General features: G+C 44.5%; 1 protein-coding gene across 1 annotated transcript in view; it reads left to right on the forward strand.

Annotated features, from left to right (window-relative positions):
• Positions 1-25,403, forward strand: part of CELSR1 (cadherin EGF LAG seven-pass G-type receptor 1) — a 267,623-nt gene that overhangs the window by 163,344 nt on the left and 78,876 nt on the right. Inside the window, exon 5 of the mRNA XM_077807853.1 lies at positions 2,293-2,381. Coding sequence (XP_077663979.1) covers positions 2,293-2,381 — 89 coding nt within the window. The remainder of the gene's footprint in view (positions 1-2,292; positions 2,382-25,403) is intronic.

The raw sequence follows: 25,403 nt of genomic DNA on the forward strand, positions 1-25,403 counted from the left end.
TTTTAAAAAATCAGTGTTATGTTATCTGTCCTCCAGTCATCTGGAACAGAGGCTGACTTAAGCAATAGGTTACATACCACTGTTTAGTAGTTCTGCAATTTCTTATTTGAGTTCCTTCAGAATTCTTGTGTGAATACCGTCTGGTCCTGGTGACTCATTATTGTTTAATTTATCAGTTTGTTCCGAAACCTCTCCTATTGCCACCTCAGCCTCCTCAGATTTGTACCTAAAAAAAATGCTCAGGTGTGGCAATCTTCCTCACATCTTCTGCAGTGAAGACTGATGCATAGAATTCATTCAGCTTCTCTGCGACAGCCTTGTCTTCCTTGAGTGCTCCTTTAGCATATTTGTGTGTATATTTATACATATATGTGCACATATAATAACATATGCATTTTTAAAATGAAATAATCCTCTTATTTTAATTTTTTCTACTTTAAAAGGGATGTTATTGGGTCCCATCTGGCTGCAATTTAGGTTTTATTTAAAATACAGTTTTACAAAATGTAAGACCAAGAGAATTAGAAGCCTAACTTCCCCTGGAGTGTGGGTGCTCGCAAATGCACCACTGTAAATCCATTTATATTTACTCCATTGATTTACACCAATGTACTTGTGAGCAGACATTGGCACTTTGTGTTTAATTCCTTTAGTTTTATTTCTGCATTATTACCTACAGAGCTCAAAAGCATGTTTTTAGATAGACTTTTTAATGGATAAGTGTTATGAAATAATGTGTTCCTGTTTTGAGAGTTTTGTTTTATTCTGTATTGCCTGTCCTTTGCTTGCCTAAACAAGAACCAGATTGTTAGGAAGACAGCCTGAAGATGAATGAGAATAGGCTAAATTCAGCTGGTGTATATTCGAGGAATCCATTTAAATCAATGAAGTTTCATTTGGATTTGCACCAGTGCAAATGAGAGCAGAATTTGGCCCAATATATTTAGAGATGCTGTTCTCTTTGGAAGGAGAATGGTTTGTTTTGTATCTATGAGTAAAAATTAACATGAAGGTGCAAGTTTTGGACATGTTGGCAGTCACTTTTGCCTATGGAGTAACATGTCCCACCTTTTTTTCTTTTTTTTTTTTTAGCAGAGATCAAGACAAAATAATTAGGGATCAATGTGTCTTTCTTCACAAAAGCTTGCTTATGAACTTCTAGCGTAATTTTTCATTGTGCTTATCAATGACTGAGGCCCCTTTCAAGGTAAATGTAGACCAGATACTAAACTGTAGTCTGTACTGTTTGAATAATCAAGGTGTATTTAAGGGATAGTCATAGACACAGAAGAGAATAGTGAAAGGTTACTTATGAATGTAGAGGAGAATGCACGCTTTATGTTCAATATGTGAAACTATCAGCTTTGTTAGCTTGTGGGAGGGGAGTTGTTTTTTCTGTGACTTATTATATAGGTAGTTTGTCTAATGTTCTTTCTTCTCTTCTTCCTCTGTAACAGGAACTTTTGTCCAAGTGTTTAAAAAAGGGGTCGGGTGGGGGGGAATCCAAAGCACTTTGCCAGGCCCTTATGTACTTTTGCTGCAAATGTTTGTTTTGTCATTACTTCACAGCAGCAATGAATAATCACCATGCTAGTAGTTCTGGTTTGCATACCTGACTTAACACCCTCTACTCTTACAAATATAATATACAAAGCAACCCTGATTTTAAACAATGATTGGATGCAAACTGTATTGGTTAACCACAAGGTTAGAAATTAAAAATTCTTCTGAGAAAAGTATTTCATTTCTGTAACACTCCTTCCAGTAGATCTGTCAGATTCCAGCTTCTCAGCCTTGGTTAGAAGTAGATTTCATTGATATGCTTTTAGCCAGCAAGATACTCTTCAAACCAGAAATCAGACTTTTGTTAATGATAGAAAAAGCAGCAAAACGTATGTCAATGTGTTCTCATTTGACAACTTTTTCAATAGTTCTGTTTGTCCTGAACATCTCCTTTTATGTTCTGCAGAAGCAAAAAGAAACATGTTTCACTGACGTCGGTGTTACAGAAGTCACTTTTACGTGTGTGCCCCCAAAACAGACTCAAGTAAAACTGAGAGTACTCAGCAACTCACAGACTCACACTCAAAATTCTTGCTTGTTAAATTACCATCAGTATATACAGTACTGTATTAGGCCTGGATCTCATGGGTGGCTGGTAAACTGTTGTCTTTCGGGCAGGACTGTCTTTCTGTTCGTGTTTTGTACAATGCTGAGCAGGTCACTAAATCAAAGTAACAGTGATGGTGACTATTTTTTTTTTCTCTCCTCATGTTCCAACTAACATTTCAGGGGAGACCACTACAACAGTTGCACCGTTTGTTCCAGGAGGGGTCAGTGATGGACAATGGCACTCTGTTCAGGTGCAGTACTACAACAAGGTAAGGTAGAACACTTCAGGGGCACTGTGTGTAAAGTAGTAAAGACAATGGGCCAGTTAGTGTGTCCTCAGCACAGTTTCATTAATTTTAGTGGAGTAACACCAATTTAGACCACCTGAGGATCTGGCCCAGCGTATGTAGTTGCCCTGGGATTTCTGTTTTTCTTTTCATTTTTAAATAACCCTGGCACTAGTCCTGCTCACCTGACTGAAGCAAAATTCCCCTGGGTTCTTCTAGAATCTAGTCATAGTAGGGGGCGCAGGCTTGGGTCCTTTGAGGAAGAATAAAATTGAAAATGTTCAGTTATTTTGGGCTTTTTTAGTTTTCAGTTCTACTAAACTCCCTAATGGTTGCTGAGGGGATGCATTGAATCACCACATTCCCCAACCACTCTGTCCATGCCCTTTGCATGGTCAAGACCACTCAGTTTTGGGGTTGCTCAGACTCAAGGTGGAGGGAAGACTGTGACTGTTTTGTGCTGCCACAGCTTCCTCACCGGTAGACTTTCCTTTTGCGGGCCCTCTGACAGCATCTGCTATTGCCTTTTGATATTTTTTACCAGATTCTGATATTAATATTCATTACAGTAGCTAAGTACTGAAAAAGCAGGCAGCACTGCAAGCCATGTATTTCTATTTTGGGGCATTCTCCCATGAAAATTCATGTAAAAGAAACAACATACTGTATACAGAGAATTGGAAAGTTAAGCTATGATATGGTATTTTTTGAGTAATCAGGGCTGATCCTACTAAAAATTTTTCATTTGCCATGTACAAAGATATAAGAGATTAGATTTAATGGAAAAAAGGCTATTCCATACACTCAACAAACTAATTAAGGGGTGCAAGGATGCTCATGTGCTCTGTGGGTAGCTTATGGGAAATGTAAGTTGCTGTTTGATTATGTCAGGGATCTAGGAACACAAGCCATTTCTGTAAAGAACAAAAGAAGGCTTTGAGATTAAATATTGGGTCATAGTTTAGACACAAGTTTCAGAGCTCCTGTATCTGTAATGGAATTAAATAAATTGTATGGTTATTCAAAACTGGTGCTTTTTAGTCTGACATGATAGCATTATGAAGGATTAAATAAAGAAGTAGATACATACTGTTGGCTGTGTTAGAAAGGAAAGAGGATACTAATGTAAGAAGATAAATAGAAGATGAAGGATTAATATAATCAACAAGTTCTTTTTCCCAGTGCTGCATCCTTTCACCACAATTTGTGTGCGACTTTAAATGAGAGTATTAGGATTTTCATCAGATTCATAGGTAGTGTCTTCTTGCCTAAGGATATTTTATGGAGAAAATAAAATCATATCCAGTTGTGCATTTATTCCTGGATTATGTGCCTTTATATTCACTGTACAACAGAGAAACAGAAGTGTAACTTTTATGTATGTGACCCTGGATACAACGAAAGTCTTTCCTGTAATCTGTAAAACACTGTTTTTGCATGTTCTTGGCTCTCCCCCCCCCAAGAAAGTAGCTTTAATATAAAGGGAATTATTTACTGAAATGATAAAGAAACCCTTAACATATTTCCTGGTGAGCCATTTCTCTTCATGGGCCAGCAAGCACGGGGAAAGGAACATACATCAGCGGAAGGTTGGATTGCACAGTATGGCTACTAGTTTAAAATTCTAAAGTGCTGCCAAAAAGATAAGGAGTTGAAACAGCTCCAGCGTATTCTCTAAAAGGAAAAGTGATCCTATGCAGTGGTTAAAAATAAACCTTTGCCTCATTTTCAGAGTTTGTTTCTGTTTATTAAAGGGATAGTATAAGTTATTCTGCTAGCATAGTCAAGGGTATTTTACTGTTTTAAAGCATTTGCTTATTTGTCTGCCTCTGACTGTGGTACCCCTCCCTCTGAGCTGGGGTGGATGAATCCCCACTGTGAGAGTGGTTCTCAGTGTGAGGGGACTCTTAGGGCCTGTGTGCTGCCCTCTTCTTCCCAACTGCAGATCAAGGCTCACTGGCAAGGGAGGACAGAGGGTCCTCTGTCAGTTCTGCCATGCCAGGAGGAGAGCGCAGGGAGCTCAACACTTGGGATGAGGGTAAGAAACTGGCCTGCTGGGCTTCCCTGAAATATTCTCCCTGCTTTGCCATTTTCTTTGGAGGAGATTCTTGGGGGGTCACAGATGCTCGGTTCTGAGCCTTCCAGTGGGCATATGGGCCTTTCCCCTTCTATCTCCCAGACTGCTCCAGCTCTTTGAGGAGAAGGGGACATACAGGTGTTCCTTCCATGTTTCTCTGATGCTGTTCCCTAGAGGGTAGTTATTCCCCCTCCCTCCTATTCTATTGTTAAAAATGCACCAGCTTAGTTTTTGGGATGGGCAAGGAGCCAAAGTTGGGCCTTTCCCCACTTCCCTGGTCATCTCAGGGCTGTTGACATTAAAAGAAGTTGCAATCTCTTCAGGCTGGCCCTGCCCCCTGTGAATGATACAGGAGTTGACCTGAGGAGGGCTTTTGTCTGCAAGCAAGAAGTGAAATGAGAGGGCCAGCGGGCGGAAGAGCGCTAAGCTAGCACAGTGAATCTAAAAATATGTTTTCATAAAGAGAGGTTAGCATTGGCCCCCGCATTTATAGAAAGGGATGGCCTGGAAAAAAGGAGTGAAACTTTAAGAGTAAAATCAAGCACTGAAGAATGCAATAAATGCCATGGTTCTTTTAACAAGTTCTGAATACAATAAGGACTTAGGTGAACAATATAGCTCAACAGTCTAATGTAATAAAGTGGTGCAGTGAGGAAGGATTGTTGAGGTTTTTATGGGCAAGGGTAGAAGGAATCAAAAATTATTTCACTCTTAATTTCACCTTTCAGCTAATAGTCCCTTCTCATCTTCTGTAAACAACCCAGTGAGGTAGTTAACAGTAGACATCTTCTCTGTCTCATACTAATGATTTAAAGGTATGATATTACTTTTAATCACCTAATGCTGTATTTTTGTTGTAGGGACTCTGAATAATCACTCCCTTTCTTTCCACTGATTCCAGGCATGGAAATTCACTGCCACAGTTATTGTTCATGATTTATAAGCCTATTGGAGACACTAGACATCAAAACACAGGGCCTGATTCACCACTCTGTTACTCCTGTTTTATGCCAGCGTAGCTTCGTTCACTTCAGGGGGTTTGAACTTACATAAAATGCAGTGATGAACCATGCATTCAATGTGGTAACGACTCTTTTGAGAGGTACGCATACGTCTGCTTTTTAATATAAAAGACTGATGCCATCTTACTGTGGTAAATCAAGCTTTGGTATCTTCAGCAGTTTATTTGGGAAATCTCTAGCACTGGGGTTGGGGAGGGGAACTCGCACTCAGGTCTCAAAGTGAGTCACATGTGTAGTACTTAACAAATAATGTAAACGGTAGTTCAGGCTCCTAAAGTGCCCCTCAGGGGAGTGCATACCTTGCACCATCTCTCAAGGGTGCTGCAGCATGCTCCTCAGCAGCCAGTCCTGCTGGCTGGGTAGGACTGGCTGCTGGCAAGATAGAGCCATGGCCTTGTCTTCTCCTGGCCCCGCCCTTGAGGCACCCTGGTGTAACAGAGGGGATGGTTAGGTCTTTGCTTCTAGTGATATTTATTTGTAAGGCAATTCCTTGGCAGGCTTATGTTTTAACAAGGTTTGAAGATAAAAAGTCCCTTTGAGGAGTTTGCTAAGGCTGATAATTTAGGGATTTGTGTTATGCCAAGATAAATGGGATGTTATGTCTAAACTTGATATAACTCAGACATGTTTGAATAACGGAATGCCTAAAACGTATGGCTTCATTTAAATTACCCACACAAGCAGGTTTGGAGGGGGAGATAACTCCATATTGTTCACAGGACAGTGTTCATTTTTCAGCCTTGCACCATTTCCAAAAATCCCGCCTTTTCTCCAGTCACACAGCACAAGCTCTCATCCAGCACCTCATCAACTACCATCTTGACCACTGTAGCCTTCTGCTCTCTGGCTTCTCAAACACACACATCACCTCCCAGCTCAAGGCCAAAACACAGCTACAGTACTTAGATACTATCTTCTTTGCCCGTCATTTGGACCATGTCACCCACCTCGATGAATCCGTTGACAGGCTCCCCCTTCACTGTATCAGACTCCAGTGTCTTGTCCTCTTCTTTAACGCCCTTCACAACTTTGCCCCTGCCTATTTATTTGCTCTTGGAACTTGCTGAGTTGCCCCTTCCCTGTCTGCTCTGTCAACAATAGCAGCTCTATATTGTCTGCTTCTCCCACGCACCTCTTTGCACTTTCTTCAGTGCTGGTCCTTGCACATGGAGCTCCTTCCCCGAGCTAGGTGTGTAGCTTCTACCCTGTCCTCTTTCAAACCCCTCCTCTTCTGAATTCTACCAGGATGTTTATGGGAAACTTGCAACTGATAATAAATGAATAGATGGCCATTGGGAACTCGTGCTGTCTATTTTATTAATGGATCTATATTTTATAATTTAAAAAATTTAAATGGCTCAATATAAATCTGCCCCACCCTACCCTGCTCTTGTTGAGCTTCATTCCCCTTCCAACCCCATTTGTCGTCGTTCCCCCTCACCCCATCTACTTCACTGTGGTCCATCCATTTGTCCGTCTCCTGGACCATCACTTCTGTGCCTTGTAATGCACTACCTATTTGCATGTTTTAAGCTCCCTGAATTCACTCACAAGGCCCAAGCGTTTCCACTCTTAACTCCCTCTTAAAACTCGCTAATGCTGTGCTGCCTATAGTGTATCTTACTGATCTGTACAGAAAAGCCCTTTTGTTATTCTCTGTCCTCAGACAGGTAGACAGTCTGTCTTTAGGCTGCAAGCTTCTTGGGACAGGGACTGTCTCCTTTTACACACCTGGAAAATGCCTAACACACTGTAGGTGCTACCACAAACAAACAACTCAGAACGTTCGAGATGTGCACCTAGCAGGTCTGTGTGACTATGTATTCTTATCATCGTTACACTTAATCTTCCTTCCGTTCGTTTGTTACCCCCCTCCCCCCCACACACACCCCTTTCAAAATATCTCGTTTTCAAAGAGGTTGTAAGCTCTTCAGGATAGGGTCCCCGTCTTTCTGTGTTTATACAGCACCTAGCACAAACAGGCCTTGATTCTAATTGGGTCCAATGCAGCTATTGCTGCTGAGAGGGTTGTGATATCTATGCAAAACTCCCATTGACTTCAGTGGGACTTTCATGTCAGGAGAGGCCCCAGCGAGTAGGGAAAGCAGCATTTAACCAGATTGTAGACTATCTTGGAAGATCCATTTTAACTGTCTGTCAGTTTATATTTTATTCAAATGAATGAACTGATCTTATCTTTGAATCATTAGCTTTGAACAAAGTGCAGGCAGTTTGTGAAATTTGTAAGGCAGTCAGTGACACTTTGAGTGTCCCTGAAATTTCGATTCCATGAATGGCTGACTTGGGAGTGTGTGGGCTCTCCTACGGGGTTCCTAATTGTTTCATAGTTGAATGTTTAAAATACAAGCCTGCAAGTCTCAACTATTCCAAAACAGGCCAGTGGTGTGGATAGCTCCTTAGCTGTGAGTTTAGATTTATTTCTGCAGCTGAATCAAGGTGATGTTGGGTATGAATGAGGTAAGCTTGGAAATGACACCCCAGGAGTTTGTTTAAAATTAATTCAGAAAAGGTTTGCTTGTTAAAGTTACTGGTAACATTGTTAACAGAGTGTTAGTCAGAAAGTGACCCCCTCATCAGTTGCTTTACTTCTGAGAAGAGACAGATGTTTTAAATACAGAAGCAAGAGGTCAGTCTCTACCCCAGCTTTGCATTTTGTACTAGTTCCTCTAAGGAAAATAAATGTGCAGCCAGTTGTACTATAGGGAGCACGGAGTGGTGAGGTTTTAGTGTGAGTGCCCTGCTGTGCCGAAGGGCCAGATTGCATGCTTAAAAAAATGGATTATTTGTCTGCAGGGTGTCCCAGGAGGCAAAATCCCGCTTTTCACTCTCCAGCAGGCTGGGGGTGAGTGGAAGCTGCATCATCCATGTGGATTGTGCAGGCTTCTCCCCCAATGTGCAGTCAACCTGATGTGTGGGCTAGTAGGGAAAGGAAAGTGTGACCGTGGCTCTGTGCCACCACCACCATATCATTCCTCCCTATCCCCTTGGGGGGATCTGTGCTCCTCGGATATAGTCCGTGTGCTTACCAGGCATAGGGGGTCCATGGCCTCCTTCCTACTTTCTCTAAGGGGCCGCTTCCTCTCTTTCCCTGAGGAGTACTTGGGGGTGGAGTTTGTCCTGCCTGCCTCCTCTACTGCAGGGTGGATCCCTGATGCTTCTTCCCCTCCCAGCCTCCTGGCTGGTGGCTGTCAGCTCCTGCCAAGCCTCTGCCTCTGCTATTAGAAAACCTTAGGGCTTCCTCTCAGACTACATAGTTGGAGGCAAGGCTTATGCTGTTTTGGGTCCCTGTTTTAATCTCCCCCACCTTCTTTCACACACATTGATATTATCCTTAAAATTATGCCATATGGGGCAATGATCAGCCCTAACCTCACTCTATTACAAGGTGCGGGTGAGGGAAATAGAGAGTGTAACCACCCTTTAAGCTTTAGCATGTTAATCATACTACTTCCCAATGGTGCTTAATGCCAGTGACCACCGGACAGTGTAATTCCATTTCAGACTTAGGCAACGTGCAGCGGTGTTCAGTAAGAAACATCACAGCAGTTCTGCACTTGCTCAAATGTTCAGCATTCTGCTACAAACACTAAGGTGTGTTTCTGCAAAAACATCACAGTAGCAAAGATAACAATTATCAGAGGAGGAGAGGCAGGAATAAAGTTTTAATTAACATGTACTGATGAAAATGATTCTCTCCCTCCCCCTCCTTTGGCATCAGTTGACAGCCTTCTTGATTTCAATTTAAATGCCTAAGACAGATAAATTCAATTCTGAATTGAATTTCCTGGATAACAAACACTGTGGGGAAAGAACTAGGAGCTTCGAGCCAGTGACTTTGCTTCAGTGTCAGTCTCATATTAAAAGTCTTGTCAGCTCTCCATTAACAAGATATCTGTTTACCTGCCAGTCATGTTTCTTGCAGTAATAGATGTTTGCTGACTTATGGGAGTGAACGGAGGGTGGGAATTAATGTATTTGAAATTTTTCATTTCATCTTCACCGATTCAACTGGTGCACATGTGCAAATTGTTTATCTTCAGGGGTCCTGATCCTGCTACCGCTAAAGTCAATGGGAGGTGTGCTGTTGAATTTAAAGGTGACCTGCAATGTAAACAGCATTATTTTAAAGCATGTTTTAATGTCCCTTTTGTAACTTTATATTGCATAAAGAAGGCCTTTAAACTTTTTAAGGTTTTTCTTTAAATTTTGCATATTTTACATTATGACTTCAAGTCTTACCTACCGTATTCTATCGGGAAGAATTTTTGGACATCTAGAGAAGTGGTAGGATTATGACACTATATATATCAAGAAAGTGAAATCTGGTTAATTAAGAAAGGAAAGGTGATTTTTATTCAGACTGTTGAAAACACTTATTTTTTTGGTTTGTTTCATTTTTAACCCCTATTCAGGTGACTAGTGAAGCAATCTTCAGGGTATTCCTGTGTCCAATATGACGAATAGAGAATTGGGAACCATCATCCATCTACCATATTCCATAGACTGGTAGTTTAATGATAAATGGCAAGGGTCTTCCCTTATCTTACTTAAACATTAAAGAACCTCTGTTTTCCAAGGATAGTGTATCTCTGAAAGGCTCCAGCAAAATGTACTGTACAGTATTTTAGACACCAGCTTGGCAGCATACTGACTAATCTTCCTTTGGATTTGGTAGTTTCCAATTATCGCGCCTGCTTTGTGTAATTTTTAGGTAATTTTAGTATTGTCCCATTGGCATCTTCATTTCAATTAGCTGAGCTTCCAACCAAGACACATTTCTTGGAAGAGAGGGAAAAGAGACTGTCCCTTTGTTTTTCGGTGCTAAATATTCCTTGTAAATCTTCCTCAAGATGAGCATGTCCCACTTCACTAAGATTGATGTTTTCATAAATATAGGGCCTTGTCTACCTTGTGCAGTTGTGCACATCAGTGGGGAGTGAATTCTCATATGCACCAATACGTCACTCACTAACTGGCCCTTTTAGACCTTTCTGGCACGCACTAAAAGCTCCTAGTGTATGTTAATTTAATCTTGTCTCAAACGTAACTACATTAACATGCGCTAAGGAACTTTCAGTGCACACTAGCAGAGTCAACACAGGCCAGCTGGTGTGGATTAGAATTCACAGCCCACTGATGTTCACCACTTCACCGTGTAGACAAGCTGTAGGAATTATTTGTTACTTTGGAAGAAGAGGAGGAAGTAATGGGGGAAGATATCCCCAGTAAACTAAATGTTGGTGAAAAGTGAGAGCCCTGGATGGTGAAGTCCTCTGTTAAGCCACAGAACAGATAAAGTAATGGGTAGTAGCAGTGCAAGCTTCCCCCATTACTCTACTAATGTGCCTCTACTCTAACTAGAGTGAGCCCAACGAAGGCGAGACATTAGTTTAGTCTTCATAAATATTAAGTCCTTGGCCTCTGCAGAGTCTGCCAACATGAGTGGCAATGGATACATTTAGTGATGTTGACACTCATCCACCAAGAATAGAAACAAAACCACCAGGCCACCCAGTGGTAACCACTTTCAGTAATGATAATGTTGATTAAGAAATCCAGGGTTAATTTCACATGCAGCACCACACTTGATCGCAGCCTATATTTGTCTGAGAAGTTTTACTGAACCTAGTAATAATAGATTTTGTTTTCCTAGTTGAAAACTTCAACCTATTGTTCCAAACTTTTAGTACAACTGCAGTTTTGTTCAGAATTCAAGTTACATCCATAAACTTATATTCCAGTTATTCCTGACTGACTCATCACCTAAGGGTGTTATTCGTCATTTGGCAGGAGATAAAAATGGTTTAAGTATAGACATGTTTCTTTGATTATTACAGGGTATGTGTATGTATATGTATATGTGGCATGTACTTATGTGTTTATATGTAAATTAAGTTAGGGTTGCTTAAAAATGTTACTGCCCTACAGGCTAAGTGTGCTTTTTCAACAGCTCAATAGAACATAAGGTAATTTCCCGACAGGCCAGAAATCCTGCATAGAACAGAAAATCCTTATGGAAACCTTGACTGTATATGTACTGTGTATGTTTCAGTAATTCAGTCAAACCACAGAATGACTTGAGCATCTCACTAAATGACTCATGAAATGACTCACAAAAGTAAGGCTTGCAAGATCAGATCAAGTGTCTGTGACAGAAGCTGTTCAGTCTTCCACTGGTGGTCAAGGATTCATTCCTTGCAACTGATCAGGGCCCAAGAACTATAAAAACAGCAGGTGTAAATGCTTCAGAAAGAATCTGGAAAGTAAGTGTCACTTGAGCCTTAAGGCTTCCAGTAAGTAAGTATATATAATACGAACACCACACTATTCGTTGTAATTGGGTGAAGGATGTCCTCTTATATTTGACAGTATGCAATAAGGTGTAATTCCTTTACTCCTTTGTTTAATTCACTGGATTTGTTTAGGCCATTGAGCCAGTGTCTAGTCCTTATTTTCAGGTGTTTGAACAAAGTTTTAGACACTAGGTGAAAGGCCCAAGTGCACCAAATTTTTCTAAACCACTCTCGTTTCCTTTCACAGGTGTTACAATTAGCAAGGATATTTAACATTTCTGTTTAACATTTCCTGATGGATTGTCAGGACATGTCACTTTTAGGGCACAATATCAGACATCTCTCTGTTCCCGCTTTTCCCAGCCCTTATCCAGTTTACAATCACATGGCCCAGCCCCGCAAACTCTTACATAAATAGCCAATATTCGCTTGAGTAATACCCTTGAAATATTATTTTTATTTGACCACTCTTTGTGAGGAAGGAATTGAGTGCAACTGTCTGTTAGACACAGTTGAATTTTATTTCTCTATATTTCCAAACTAAACATGCAAATTCTTCTGTGCAAGGTAAGCATAAAAGTGCAGAAGAACATAAGAATGGCCATACTGGGCCAGACCAAAGGTCCATCCAGCCCAGTATCCTGTCTACCGCCAGTGGCCAATGCCAGGTCCCCTAGAAGGAGTGAACCTAACAGGTAATGATCAAGTGATCTCTCTCCTGCCATCCATCTCCACCCTCTGACAAACAGAGGCTAAGGACACCATTCCTTCCCCATCCTGGCTAATAGCCATTAATGGACTTAACCTCCATGAATTTATCCAGTTCTCTTTTAAACCCTGTTATAGTCCTAGCCTTCACAACTTTCTCAGGCAAGGAGTTCCACAGGTTGACTGTGCACTGAGTGAAGAAGAATTTCCTTTTATTTATTTTAATCCTGCTACCCATTAATTTCATTTGGTGGCCCCTAGTTCTTATATTATGGGAACAAGAAAATAACTTTTCCTTATTCACTTTCTCCACACCGCTCATGATTTTATATACCTCTATCATAGCCCACCTTAGTCTCCTCTTTTCCAAGCTGAAAAGTCCTAGCCTCTTTAATCTCTCCTCATAATGGAACCCGTTCCAAACCCCTAATCATTTTAGTTGCCCTTTTCTGAACCTTTTCTAATGGCAGTGTATCTTTTTTGAGATGAGGGGACCACATCTGTACGCAGTATTCAAGATGTAGGTGTACCATGGATTTATATCAGGGCAATAAGATATTCTCCGTCTTATTCTCTATCCCTTTTTTAATTATTCCTAACATCCCATTTGCTTTTTTGACTGCCACTGCATACTGTGTGGACGTCTTCAGAGAACTATCCACGATGACTCCAAGATCTTTCTCCTGATTAGTTGTAGTTAAATTAGCCCCCGTCATATTGTATGTATAGTTGAGTTTATTTTTTCCATTATGCATTACTTTACATTTATCCACATTAAATTTAATTTGCCATTTTGTTGCCCAATCACTTAGGTTTGTGAGATCTTTTTGAAGTTCTTCACAGTCTGCTTTGGTCTTAACTATCTTGAGCAGTTTAGTATCATCTGCAAACTTTGCGACCTCACTGTTTACCCCTTTCTCCAGAGCATTTATGAATAAGTTGAATAGGATTGGTCCTAGGACTGACCCTTAGGGAACACCACTAGTTACCCCTCTCCATTCTGAAAATTTACCGTTTATTCCTACCCTTTGTTCCCTGTCTTTTAACCAGTTCTCAATCCATGAAAGGATCTTCCCTCTTATCCCATGACAACTTAATTTCCATAAGAGCCATTGGTGAGGGACCTTGTCAAAGGCTTTCTGGAAATCTAAGTACACTATGTCCACTGGATCCCCTTTGTCCACATGTTTGTTGAGCCCCTCAAAGAACTCTAATAGACTAGTAAGACACGATCTCCCTTTACAGAAACTATGTTGACTTTTGCACAACAATTTATGTTCTTCTATGTGTCTGACAATTTTATTCTTTAGTATGGTTTCAACTAATTTGCCCGGTACTGACGTTAGACTTACCGGTCTGTAATTGCAAGGATCAGGGCCATTTACAGGTGATCTTCACTTAAGTGTTAGCTTGAGATATAACTTGAGTTTTCCCCCTAAACTGACTCCTGTCCACATTCAGAAATCTCTAGCTGGAGTTAAGTAGCACTTCAAGTTCAAGGTAGCAGGCTTGTCAAGGGGATTGGGTTGGAGCTTGAGTGCCACTGAAGCTTGAGCTGGTAATGCAGTGGGGACTCAGCTTACAATCCGTTTGAGTGCTGGGAGTCCCATAATGCCTTCCCAAAATTCCCCCTTAGGGTTATTTGTTGTTCTTCTTCGAGTGATTGCTCATGTGTATTCCACAATAGGTGTGCGTGCTCACCATGTGCACCAGGCCGGAAGTTTTTCCCCTAGCAGTACCGGTAGGGGGGAGTGCCCCCCGCGACCCCTGGAGTGGCACCTGCCTGGCGCGGTATAAGGGGAGCTGCGCGCTCCCCACATCCTCAGTTCCTTCTTGCTGCCAGTGAAGGTGCATCGGAACTGCTCTGCTCCAGCTTTGCTGCGGCTCGTGCCCAGAACTGTTTGTTCATTCAATGGGGGCTGCGTCCAGCACATCCCTCTCCCCACGCCGCTTCCCGCAGCCCCCATCGGCCTGCAGCGATGAACTGCAGGCAGTGGGAGCCGCAATCAGCCGAACCTGCAGACACGGCAGGTTAACAAACCATCCCGGCCCGCCAGGGTCTTCCCCTGAACAAGCAACGGCCCTAGTTTGAGAACCACTACACATATTCGAGGGGCACAGGCTCTTCCTCCGTTTCGTGGTGGGACAGAATCATTACCAATTCACGGTCCTCCCATTTGATCTGTCTACTGCCCCCAGAGTGTTTACCTCAGACGGCAGGGGGTACAGATATTTCCCTATCTGGATGATTGGCTGGTCAAGGGCACCTCCTGCTCGTAGGTGAGGGATCACATGGCTCTCCTCCTGTCCATGTGGACTGCCTTGGGCCTGTTGGTAAACAACACCACGTCCATCTTAGTCCCAGTCCAATGCATAGAGTTTATCCCGGCACTCCTGGACACAGTGTCGGCCAGGACCTCTCTCCCGCCAAACAGATTCGAGACCCTGAAAGGTCTCATCTACTTGGTCACAAGGTTCCCAGTGACAGCAGCCAGGGTTTGCCTACAACTTGTGTCTTGGGTCACATGTTGGCGTGCACTTACGTGATCCATTATGCCAGACTCAGGATGAGGCCCCTCCAGCTCTGGTTGGCCTCGAAGTTCTCCCAGGCCACAGACAGGATGGACAAGGTCCTCACCATGCTGGACTCTATGATCACCTCCCTACGGTGATGGTCCACCCCAAACAACATGCTCCAAGGGGTCCCGTTCATGGACAGGGCCCCGTCGTTGGAGTTGGTGTCGGATGCATCGGACCTGGGTTGGGGGGCCCATGTGGGGAACTTTCAGACCCAAGGCCTGTGGTTGGCTCAAGACCTGACCCTACATACAAACATCAAGGAGCTCAGGGCAGTGCTGCTGGCGTGCATGGCCTTCCACTCGCACCTGGAGGGTAAGGTAGTCAGGATCCTCACAGACAACATGGCCTTGATGTTCTGTATCAGCAGGCAAGGTGGGGCCCGATTCTCTGCCTTCTACCACGAAGCCCTCAGGCTGTGGGACTTCTGTATAGCCCATGACATCCACCTGAAGGCCTTCCACCTACCGGGTGCCCGGAACGAGAGGGCAGATCGCTTGAGCAGGGATTTTTCCTCGCAACACGAGTGGTCCCTCCACCCGGAAGTGGCCCACTGGCTCTTCCGAGGGTAGGGAACTCCCCAGGTGGACCTATTCACGACTCAGCAGAACCGACGATGCCCCCAGTTCTGCTCTGGGGGGGTTTGGGGAGGGGTGCTATCTCCGATGCCTTTCTCCTGTCCTGGTCAGGCCGGCTTCTCTATGCCTTTCCCCTGTTCCCTCTAATCAGCAGGGTCCTGGAGAAGTTAAAGACGGACAAGGCCCGGGTCCTCCTGATTGCCCCGGTGTGGCCCAGGCAGCATTGGTACAGGACCCTTACGGGCCTGCTGGTAGCTCCACCATGGCCGTTGCCGCTCCACCATAGCCATTGCCGCTCCACCCAGACCTGCTCTCTCAGGACCAGGGCTGCATCCTCCATCCCAACCTAGCGGCGCTTCACCTCATGGCGTGGCTGCTCAGTGGTTAGGCGGAGAGGAAAGGACGTGCTCAGAACAGGTTCAGCGCATCTTTCTTGAAAGTAGACGGCCCTCTACTCACTGCGCTTATTTGGCAAAGTGATCCCAGTTCTCTAGGTGGGCGGCTGACCAGGGTGTCTCCCCAGTGGCCACCCCGATCCAGCTTATCCTTGATTACCTCTTCCACCTGAGGGCCCAGGGCCTGGCACCCTCGTCAGTCAAGGTGCACCTGGCAGCCATATCGGCCTTCCATGCGCCGGTGCAAGGGTATACAGTATTTTCCCATGCTATGATTGTCTGGTTCCTTAAGGGTTTGGACCGTCTTTTTCTGTATTCTAGACCCCCGGTCCCACAGTGGGACCTAAATCTAGTGTTGACTTGTCTCACGGGGCCCCCGTTTGAACCACTGGCCATGTGCTCCTGGTCTCACCTCTCGTGGAAGGTGGCCTTCCTGGTTGCAATCACATCGGCCAGGTGAGTCTCGGAGCTCAGGACCCTGACCTCCGAGCTGCCACACACGGTCTTTCGTAAGGATAAGGTCCAGCTCCGCCCACACCCCGTGTTCCTCCTGAAGGTGGTCTCCGCCTACCACATGAGTCAAGACATTTTTCTACCGGTCCTCTGCCCCAAGTCTCATGCGTCCAGAGAGGAGCGCCGTCTCCACACGCTCAATGTGTGGTGGGCTCTGGCTTTCTACCTCAAGCGGACCAAGCCATTCAGAAAGTGCTCGCAACTGTTCGTTGCATCAGCTGAGCGCGCAAGGGGCCAGCCAATTTCCACTCAGCGGCTTTCCAATTGAATCACTTCATGGATCCGCTCCTGCTATGAGCTGGCGGGTGTCCCCCCGCCACCCATTTTGAGGGCACACTCGACTTGGGTGCGGGCCTCGTTGGCTGCCTTCGTGGCCCACGTCCCCATCCAGGACATTTGTAGGGCTGCTACATGGTCTTCAGTTCACACGTTCACCTCACACTATGCAGTCGTCCCCCAAACGAGGGATGACGCCGGGTTCAGCAGGGCTGTACTCCGTCCTGGGAACTTGTGAACTCCTACCCACCTTAAACAGATATAGCTTGGAATCACCTATTGTGGAGTACACATGAGCAATCACTCAAAGAAGAAAAGACAGTTGCCTTTTCTGTAACTGGTGTTCTTCGAGATGTGTTGCTCATGTCTGTTCCACATCCCGCCCTCCTTCCCCTCTGTCAGAGTTGTCCGGCAAGAAGGAACTGAGGGTGGGGGGAGCGCGCAGCTCCCCTTATACCGTGCCAAGCAGGTGCCGCTCCAGGGTCGGGGGGGCGCTCTCCCCTACAGGTACTGCTAAGGGGAAAATTTCTGGCACCGGTGCACGTGGCGAGCACACACACCTATTGTGGAATAGACATGAGCAACACATCTCGAAGAACATCAGTTACTGAAAAGGTAACTGTCTTTTTCTGTCCTCCCAGCCTATTGACTGGACGTTCTCTCTATTCAGTATAAGTACCCACTTCAGCATTTGGACCATGCCTTGCCATGCAACTGTCTGCACCTGTAGTGTTTATCTTAGCTCTGTGATTGTGCTTGATCATTCAGATGGTGATGCAAGGGAGGAGGGGAGTGGGGCTGGTAGGCACTTTCTTCTTCGCATGCAGCTAGCTGGCCTCAGGCCGACACCAAGTTGCTTGTTCAATTGTGATGCGCTGCCAGCAGGGTTTATGGATTGGTGTCCAAGATCACAACTCAGCAGGCCAATGCTGACATTTAATCCAAACTGTCTGAGGAAGGGATCCACCAGTCTGGCCACCTATGTCAGGACAAGATCAAACCCCCGAAGACACCACTGCCAGGCAAAGGACCAAATCTCCCAGTCTGGTGAAACCCCACCATACTACAAGCAGCTCGACCAGGTACTCTGTAGTGCTGCTGAATGGAGCCACTTACACCCTGGACAGTTCCCGGACCCCAGAGGAAGTTCCTGGGCCATTGACCATAGAAGGAGGACCCCCAGGGAAACCTGGGGCTGTCGCCAACCACAGAGTCTTGGGTGAGGTGAAGCTGACACGTACCAGTGGGGGCCACAGCCACTCTGCCCTGATGGAGAATTCTAGGGAGGAGATGGAGAAACAGACCAGGGAGGAAGTGGCAAATGAAGCAGCATTGCCTCAGCCAGATGAAAACTCCATTGTCAGGCAGGAATAACATAAGGGCCCATCATTGCCTGAGCAGGACTAATCTGTATTGGAAGGTGGCTGGTGAACAAACCCTTCTCGGCATGGGTACTACCAATTCCATCCTTCCACCTCGAGCATCCAGAGGACAGTCTTCAGCTAACATCCTGTCTACCACTCTGCTGCATGTGGGAAACAGTCATCCTCTCTCCCCATTCCCCGTACTCAGAGGGTAGGCTTCACTGCTGCTGTGTCTGTGTTTTGTTCCCTGCTGGCCATACGAAGCTGCTATCCCTCCAGATTTAAACTCCTGCCTGTGTGCAAAGCAGGTATTATTAATACAAGCATACAAATGTCTGCAGACACAGAACTGGGGGTGGGAACAAGCACTTGCAGAGTATACAGCACTGTGCTTTCTCTCACATGGCACTAGCATTTCAGCATTTAAAGAGGCTGTGCAAACTTTTAAAAAATAACACTGTCCCAAGATGTAAGTCTGTGACAAGGCCTTTGTTGATGTAAAGTCAAGAGTCTCATGGAAATACAGGACTGGGCTCCCACTGCTGCAGGGGAAGGAGGAGTGGAAATGTATATCTCCATGGGATGGATGTTCCTGCATCTAGTTCATCAGCCTGTTCACGTTGGCCTGAACTTTACTTCAGGCTTATGCAGCCAGTGACCACTGAGTGGAGGCTTAGCCAGTCCATGGAAGGAAATACCCAGGGTCAGGATTACTGTCATCCGTCCACCCTCCCTGCAGGGACAGTGGTGTGATGACAGGTGACAGTATGCACAACCCATTCATGTGACATTGCATTGTGCCATTTGTGCGCGTTATACCTGGTTTAAGGCAGCTGGGCTGGACTGCTGCAATTGTTCACTGTTAACAATTCACAACAGCAGTGATGCTAGTATATTTCACTTTTACATGAATTAACTCGTAATGCAGCTGCACCGATACTGTTGGTCACTGATGCACAGTGAAAGGTTAATTCAGCTGCACTGACAGTGATAGGCCCAGTGGCACCGTTAGATGCTTAAAATTGATATTGATAGTATTATTAACTTTGCTCAGTCCCTTTGATTTTGTGAGTGCTTTGACTGCACTAGAGAGAGCTGGGCTCTTAACACAATTTTATTTCGGCATCACCATCACAATAAATGCACATTTGGAGAAGGCTTTCTAATACAGGACTGCAGATACAGAGCCACAAGCTGCCCCTGACTCTCCAAGCCAGGCAGGGGGATTAGGATCGAGGCAGGAAAAAAAGGATCAGGCCCCCGGAGCAGGAGTCTCTGGCCAGCCATCTCTGCTTCTGCATGCCAGGCAGGGGGACTAGGAGCTGGGTGGAGAAAAGCCCTGCATCCCACTCCTTGTTCAGAATAGGACCCATGGCTTTCCATTTGAACACAGAAACAAACACAAGCAGAATTGGTGTGCTGCAGTAAGTTGCCAGGCACACACCACTTCTGCCCATGTGACCAGAACGGACAAACATTGTTTTCCCAAAATACACCAAGAGACTTTGGAAGGAGCAACTCAGAATAGTGTGGCGCTCAGAGCCAAGGGAAATGCCCCCAGAAGGCAAGTGCCTTTGTTTGACTCAGTACTGTGGCCATGAGTGCACAGTAACTTGAGGATGGTTTGAGCTGGCCTTTCCAGGTTGGTCGCTGTCACTCATAGGCTGACTAGCTGAAGTGGAGTACATCGAGCGTAAGCATTTGAGCTAACAAGGCAGTGAAGACAAGCCCTTAGCTTCACTCTCATACGATTCTTGAAGTTTTTCCAATAAGAAAATGTATTTTGATTGCAGCTGACTAGCAGGATTCAGTTTCACTGTCTCCCAGTTAGCATTCCTCGCTGACAAAGGACTTTACATGAGTAGGGCTCTGTTTTGGCTCTGGGAGTCTGTGCCATGCAAGATTGTATGTGGAGGTGTAGTGCATGGGTGGCAAAAGCCAGAGGCAGAATGTTTCCACAGGGGGTGGGGACGCATGCTCAGATGTGCCTTTTTTAAATGCATGGTCAGCCTCTGAGATCAAGTATGTGCATAGAGGGACAGGGGCCTGGCCACGGCCCCAGTTCACTTAGTGGAGACATGGAACACGTCTGGCTGTGCCAGCTGCATCCTTCCCTCTTGGAGTCAGGGAGCAGTGGCTGTCTGGCGGCCTATTGTGCAGGTGTACTGATGGGGCGAAGTGGCACCCTGAGCCTGCGTTCCCCACCTAAGGACAGCCAGAGTCTGACCTTTAATCTAAACTCATTGCATCAGGGTGAGCAGAATGAGCAGACTCCTGGAAGGTGAGAGTTGTACTAGTCTGCATTAGAGATTAATGTTGCAGTTTGTTTTGAATAGGATCGGATGACATATGGCTACACCACAACAGTCTGCAATGGAGAGACAAGTGCAAGCCCCATTCATTGTAGCATACGTGTCCCACAGTGCTGGCTGCAGGTGGAGCTGATAGATAGGCTATCACGTTTCCATCTGCAAACACAGACCTTGTGTGATGATAGCAAATTCACCTGTTATGGAAACAGAATGATTCTATATCCAGCAATGATGATTGACCCCACCTCACCCCACCCCCTTGGTATTCCACTGTTAACCTTGGAAGAACAAAGCAAGCTATCAAATACCATTGGGGTTAAACTCAGATTGCAAACAATACAATCACTTCAAAAGCCATTCATGGCAATACTGGATATTCTCTCTCTTTTAAAGTGAATTTAATGCTTGTGCAAGTGCTGGGTTGACAGCCCTGCAACCTGAAGTCCTCTGTTCCCACATAACTGATATGCAGCTATAGAAACAATGCTAACTTCTCTCTGCTGCCCTACCAGTGCACCTCAGCCCTGTCTGGAGGGGCCCCCTTTATGAGTGAAAGGGGAGTTTGTGCTGCATGGCCATTCATGCCTCAGTTTCTTTACTGAGACTGCCAGTTATGATGGTGGTATTTATGATTCAGCCACCTGTCCACAAGGAACAGAACAGAGATCACAGACTCATTGTACGTAGGCCACCAAACAGTCATCGCAGAGCAACAATTTTCAGTCACTTTTTGAACCTAAAGTTATAGATTTTACTAATTCCTTTTACTTGGTAGTCTGCACATTTGGAAATGTGATTGGCAGTTATATTCTTCAATAGAAAATTAACAGTTTTTGATAATATGATGTGTGCTTGGAAAGGCCACAGCTACTACACACGTACTGGGGAGAGAAGTGACTGGTTTATTATCTTCATAAGTATCTTTTTTGAATACTAAATATTAGACCCCTATTGAAAAGCATACCTCATAAGAGAAATCTGATCATTAGTAGATGTAGTTTAGCAGAAACATTATGTAGGTATCCGTCACTAATGACATCTGACAAGAGATAATTGTGGCCACAGAGAGAATTCATGAAATAAATCCTAATGGCTTCAAAACTAATTTATTAAAGGATTAAGGGGGATTTTCTGCATAAACAATGCAGTTGTAGAAGATTATCTTAATGTCACTATGACCAGAATCAACCATTAGAATCAATGGGAATTTTTTTATGTTGACTTTAGTAGGAGCTGGAGCTCCTATTAAAATAAAAATTAGGAAGTTTTGCTAAAGTTACCAAGGACTGCAAATATGAAATATGGAAATTTGCACACTCTTGAAATGTTTGCTCAAGATGGGACCCAAAAAACTCACTTCCCATCTGAGTGAGATCCAGAATAACCAGAGAAATCTATCTAAAGGTATGACTAAATAGCATGGGCCAGATTGTGGCTTTTAATCAGCGGCATTGTGGCTTTTAATCAGGAGCAGGGGGAAACATGGATGGATGCCTCCCTATGGCCCACACAAGGGCTTGTCACAGTTACCATTCCTGTGCTTGGGGGATATGCAAGGATGGTTCCCCTCACTACACAGTGCACCAAGGGGAGCACTGAAAATGCAAAGCTTTGGACCCATCTCCCTCCCTTCCCGTCCCACTGTTAGGAACACTGCAGCTGCTTTTAGCCATTTGTACCTTTCCTCAGGAGGAGATGTAGGGAATTCCCCATCAAGTAAGTCCAGGCTTCCAAGCTCACATTTATATTGGCTCTACGTGTAACAGGCTCAGCTTTTAAAGCCTCTATCTAGAGTATGATGCTGAAGTCAGTGGAAAGTAGTTGATTGTGTTTTTATTCATTTCCAAAATCTGCTTCTATCTGGAACAAATCAGATGTTCCTACCAGCTCTAATATAGTATCCAGTGACTATGGATTTAGTTATGTTCCTAGGTTTGTTACCCCTTGTATATCTCTTCTCATTGTTAATAGCTAGTAATCGATAGAATGTATTCCCAGACTGTTCAAGTTCGCTGTAATGCAGCAGACAAGCTGGCAGAGTTGAAAATCAGCTTCCTGCAAAGCTCCTAAAGAGCTCTCAGCAAGAGCCCCAGTTTGTACTGAATGACTTTTCCTCTACAAAGCTACTGTTGGATCCAAATTGTTGTCATGGTTTTCATATAAGGAGATTTACAGCACACAAAAAACTTAAAGAATTTGACTGAGTTTGAAACCTTAATTTGTAATTCTAGAAGGGCCTCATATGAGGATATTTGCATAAGGGTAGAGCCTTCACTTCCCAGAGAAACTTTCAGGAAGCCCTTCAGTTACACAAAGCACAAATGCAACTCAAGTGATGCAGCTAAAAAACCATGTTGTTGACTTACCATGCACAGTGCATTTACCAGACTCATGTAGGCGGATTGCATGTTTAATTTACTCTCACACTTGAGCACCCAAAGAGTTTTTGTCTGAGTTAATGATATGGTAGCCAGATAGGTTTATGGTGGTCTTGGGAGCTCCTTACAAGAACAAAAGTAACTGCATCAGCAGATCGTTTTTTTTATTTGGGTGGGTTTGTCCCAACTATACAATTACTGAACAGCATGCTGCTTAGAGTGTGAAGCACACGTACAGTACATGGATCTGTCCCATGAATCAGAGGAGGTTATATATATATATGTACTTCATTGGTCATTTGTATTATTTATTATGTGGCACTAATTGACATTGCTCTTTTTTAACATGTGTAGCAGTTACAATTGCAAGCATAGGAAAGTATAGAAATTAGATGTTTTATTGTTGAATGCATTTCAAGGAAATTCATTAAGAACTATGTGACTGAAAGTTCAAACCATTTTCATTAGTCAAACGTAAAATGCTACTCATTCCACTGAGTGCAAAACATAGCTTTTAAAACTGTGTTCAAGGAGACTCTCACTGAACAAATGATCATAGAATCATAGAATATCAGGGTTGGAAGGTACCTCAGGAGGTTGTCTAGTCCAACCCCCTGCTCAAAGCTGGACCAATCCCCAAATAAATCATCCCAGCCAGGGCTTTGTCAAGCCTGACCTTAAAACCTTCCAAGGAAGGAGATTCCACCACCTCCCTAGGTAACACATTCCAGTGTTTCACCACCCTCCTAGTGAAAAAGTTTTTCCTAATAGCCAACCTAAATCTCCCCCACTGCAACTTGAGACCATTGCTCCTTGTTCTGTCATCTGCTATCACCGAGGACAGTTTAGATCCATCCTCTTTGGAACCTCCTTTCAGGTAGTTGAAAGCAGCTATCAAATCCCCCCTCATTCTTCTCTTCCGCAGATTAAACAATCCCAGTTCCCTCAGCCTCTCCTTATAAGTCATGTGCTCCAGTCCCCTAATCATTTTTGTTGCCCTCTGCTGGACATTTTCCAATTTTTCCACATCCTTCTTGTAGTGTGGGGCCCAAAACTGGACACAGTACTCCAGATGAGGCCTCACCAATGTCGAATAGAGGGGAATGATCACGTCCCTCGATCTGGTGGCAATTCCCCTACTTATACATCCCAAAATGCCATTGGCCTTCTTGGCAAAAACGGAACACTGTTGACTCATATCCAGCTTCTCGTCCACAGTAATCCCTAGGTCCTTTTCTGCAGAACTGCTGCCTAGCCATTTGGCCCCTAATCTGTAGCAGAGCATGGGATTCTTCCGTCCTAAGTGCAGGACTCTGCACTTATCCTTGTTGAACCTCATCAGATTTCTTTTGGCCCAATCCTCTAATTTGTCTAGGTCCCTCTGTATCCTATCCCTACCCTCCAGCATATCTACCTCTCCTCCCAGTTTACTGTCATCTGCAAACTTGCTAAGGGTGCAATCCACACCATCTTCCAGATCATTTATGAAGATATTGAACAAAATCAGCTCGAGGACCGACCCTTGGGGCACTCCACTTGATACCGGCTGCCAACTAGACATGGAGCCATTGATCACTACCCGTTGAGCCCGACAATCTAGCCAACTTTCTGTCTACCTTATAGTCCATTCATCCAGCCCATACTTATTTAACTTGCTGGCAAGAATACTGTGGGAGACCGTGTCAAAAGCTTTGCTAAAGTCAAGGAACAACATGTCCACTGCTCTCTCCTCGTCCACAGAGCCAGTTACCTCGTCATAGAAGGCAATTAGATTAATCAGGCATGACTTGTCCTTGGTGAATCCATGCTGACTGTTCCTGATCACTTTCCTCTCCTCTAAGTGCTTCAGAATTAATTCCTTGAGGACCTGCTCCATGATTTTTCCAGGGACTGAGGTGAGACTGACTGGCCTGTAGTTCCCAGGATCCTCCTTCTTCCCGTTTTTGAAGATGGGCACTACATTAGCCTTTTTCCAGTCGTCTGGGACTTCCCACGATCGCCATGAGTTTTCAAAGATAATGGCCAATGGCTCTGCAATCACATCTGCCAACTCCTTTAGCACTCTCGGATGCAGCGCATCCGGCCCCATGGACTTGTGCTCATCCAGCTTTTCTAAATAGTCCCGAACCACTTCTTTCTCCACAGAGGGCTGGTCACTTCTTCCCCATGCTGTGCTGCCCAGTGCAGTTGTCTGGGAGCTGACCTTGTTCATGAAGACAGAGGCAAAAAAAGCATTGAGTACATTAGCTTTTTCCACATCCTCTGTCACTAGGTTGCCTCCCTCATTCAGTAAGGGGCCCACACTTTCCTTGACTTTCTTCTTGTTGCTAACATGATATTTGGTTCTGTTCTCTGGTGTTCCAGTCTAGGGGCCAAGTATGGAGGTCCTTGCTTAGGCCCAGTCATCCTGTCTGATAGAATAAACAGTGCGAGGAGGCTCTGGGGTAGGAAATCTCTGAGAGGGATCCCTTGTGGAAGTCCTCCCTTCCC

Source organism: Eretmochelys imbricata, chromosome 1 (genome assembly GCF_965152235.1).
Source record: "Eretmochelys imbricata isolate rEreImb1 chromosome 1, rEreImb1.hap1, whole genome shotgun sequence".
Classification (NCBI taxonomy): Eukaryota; Metazoa; Chordata; order Testudines; family Cheloniidae; genus Eretmochelys; species Eretmochelys imbricata.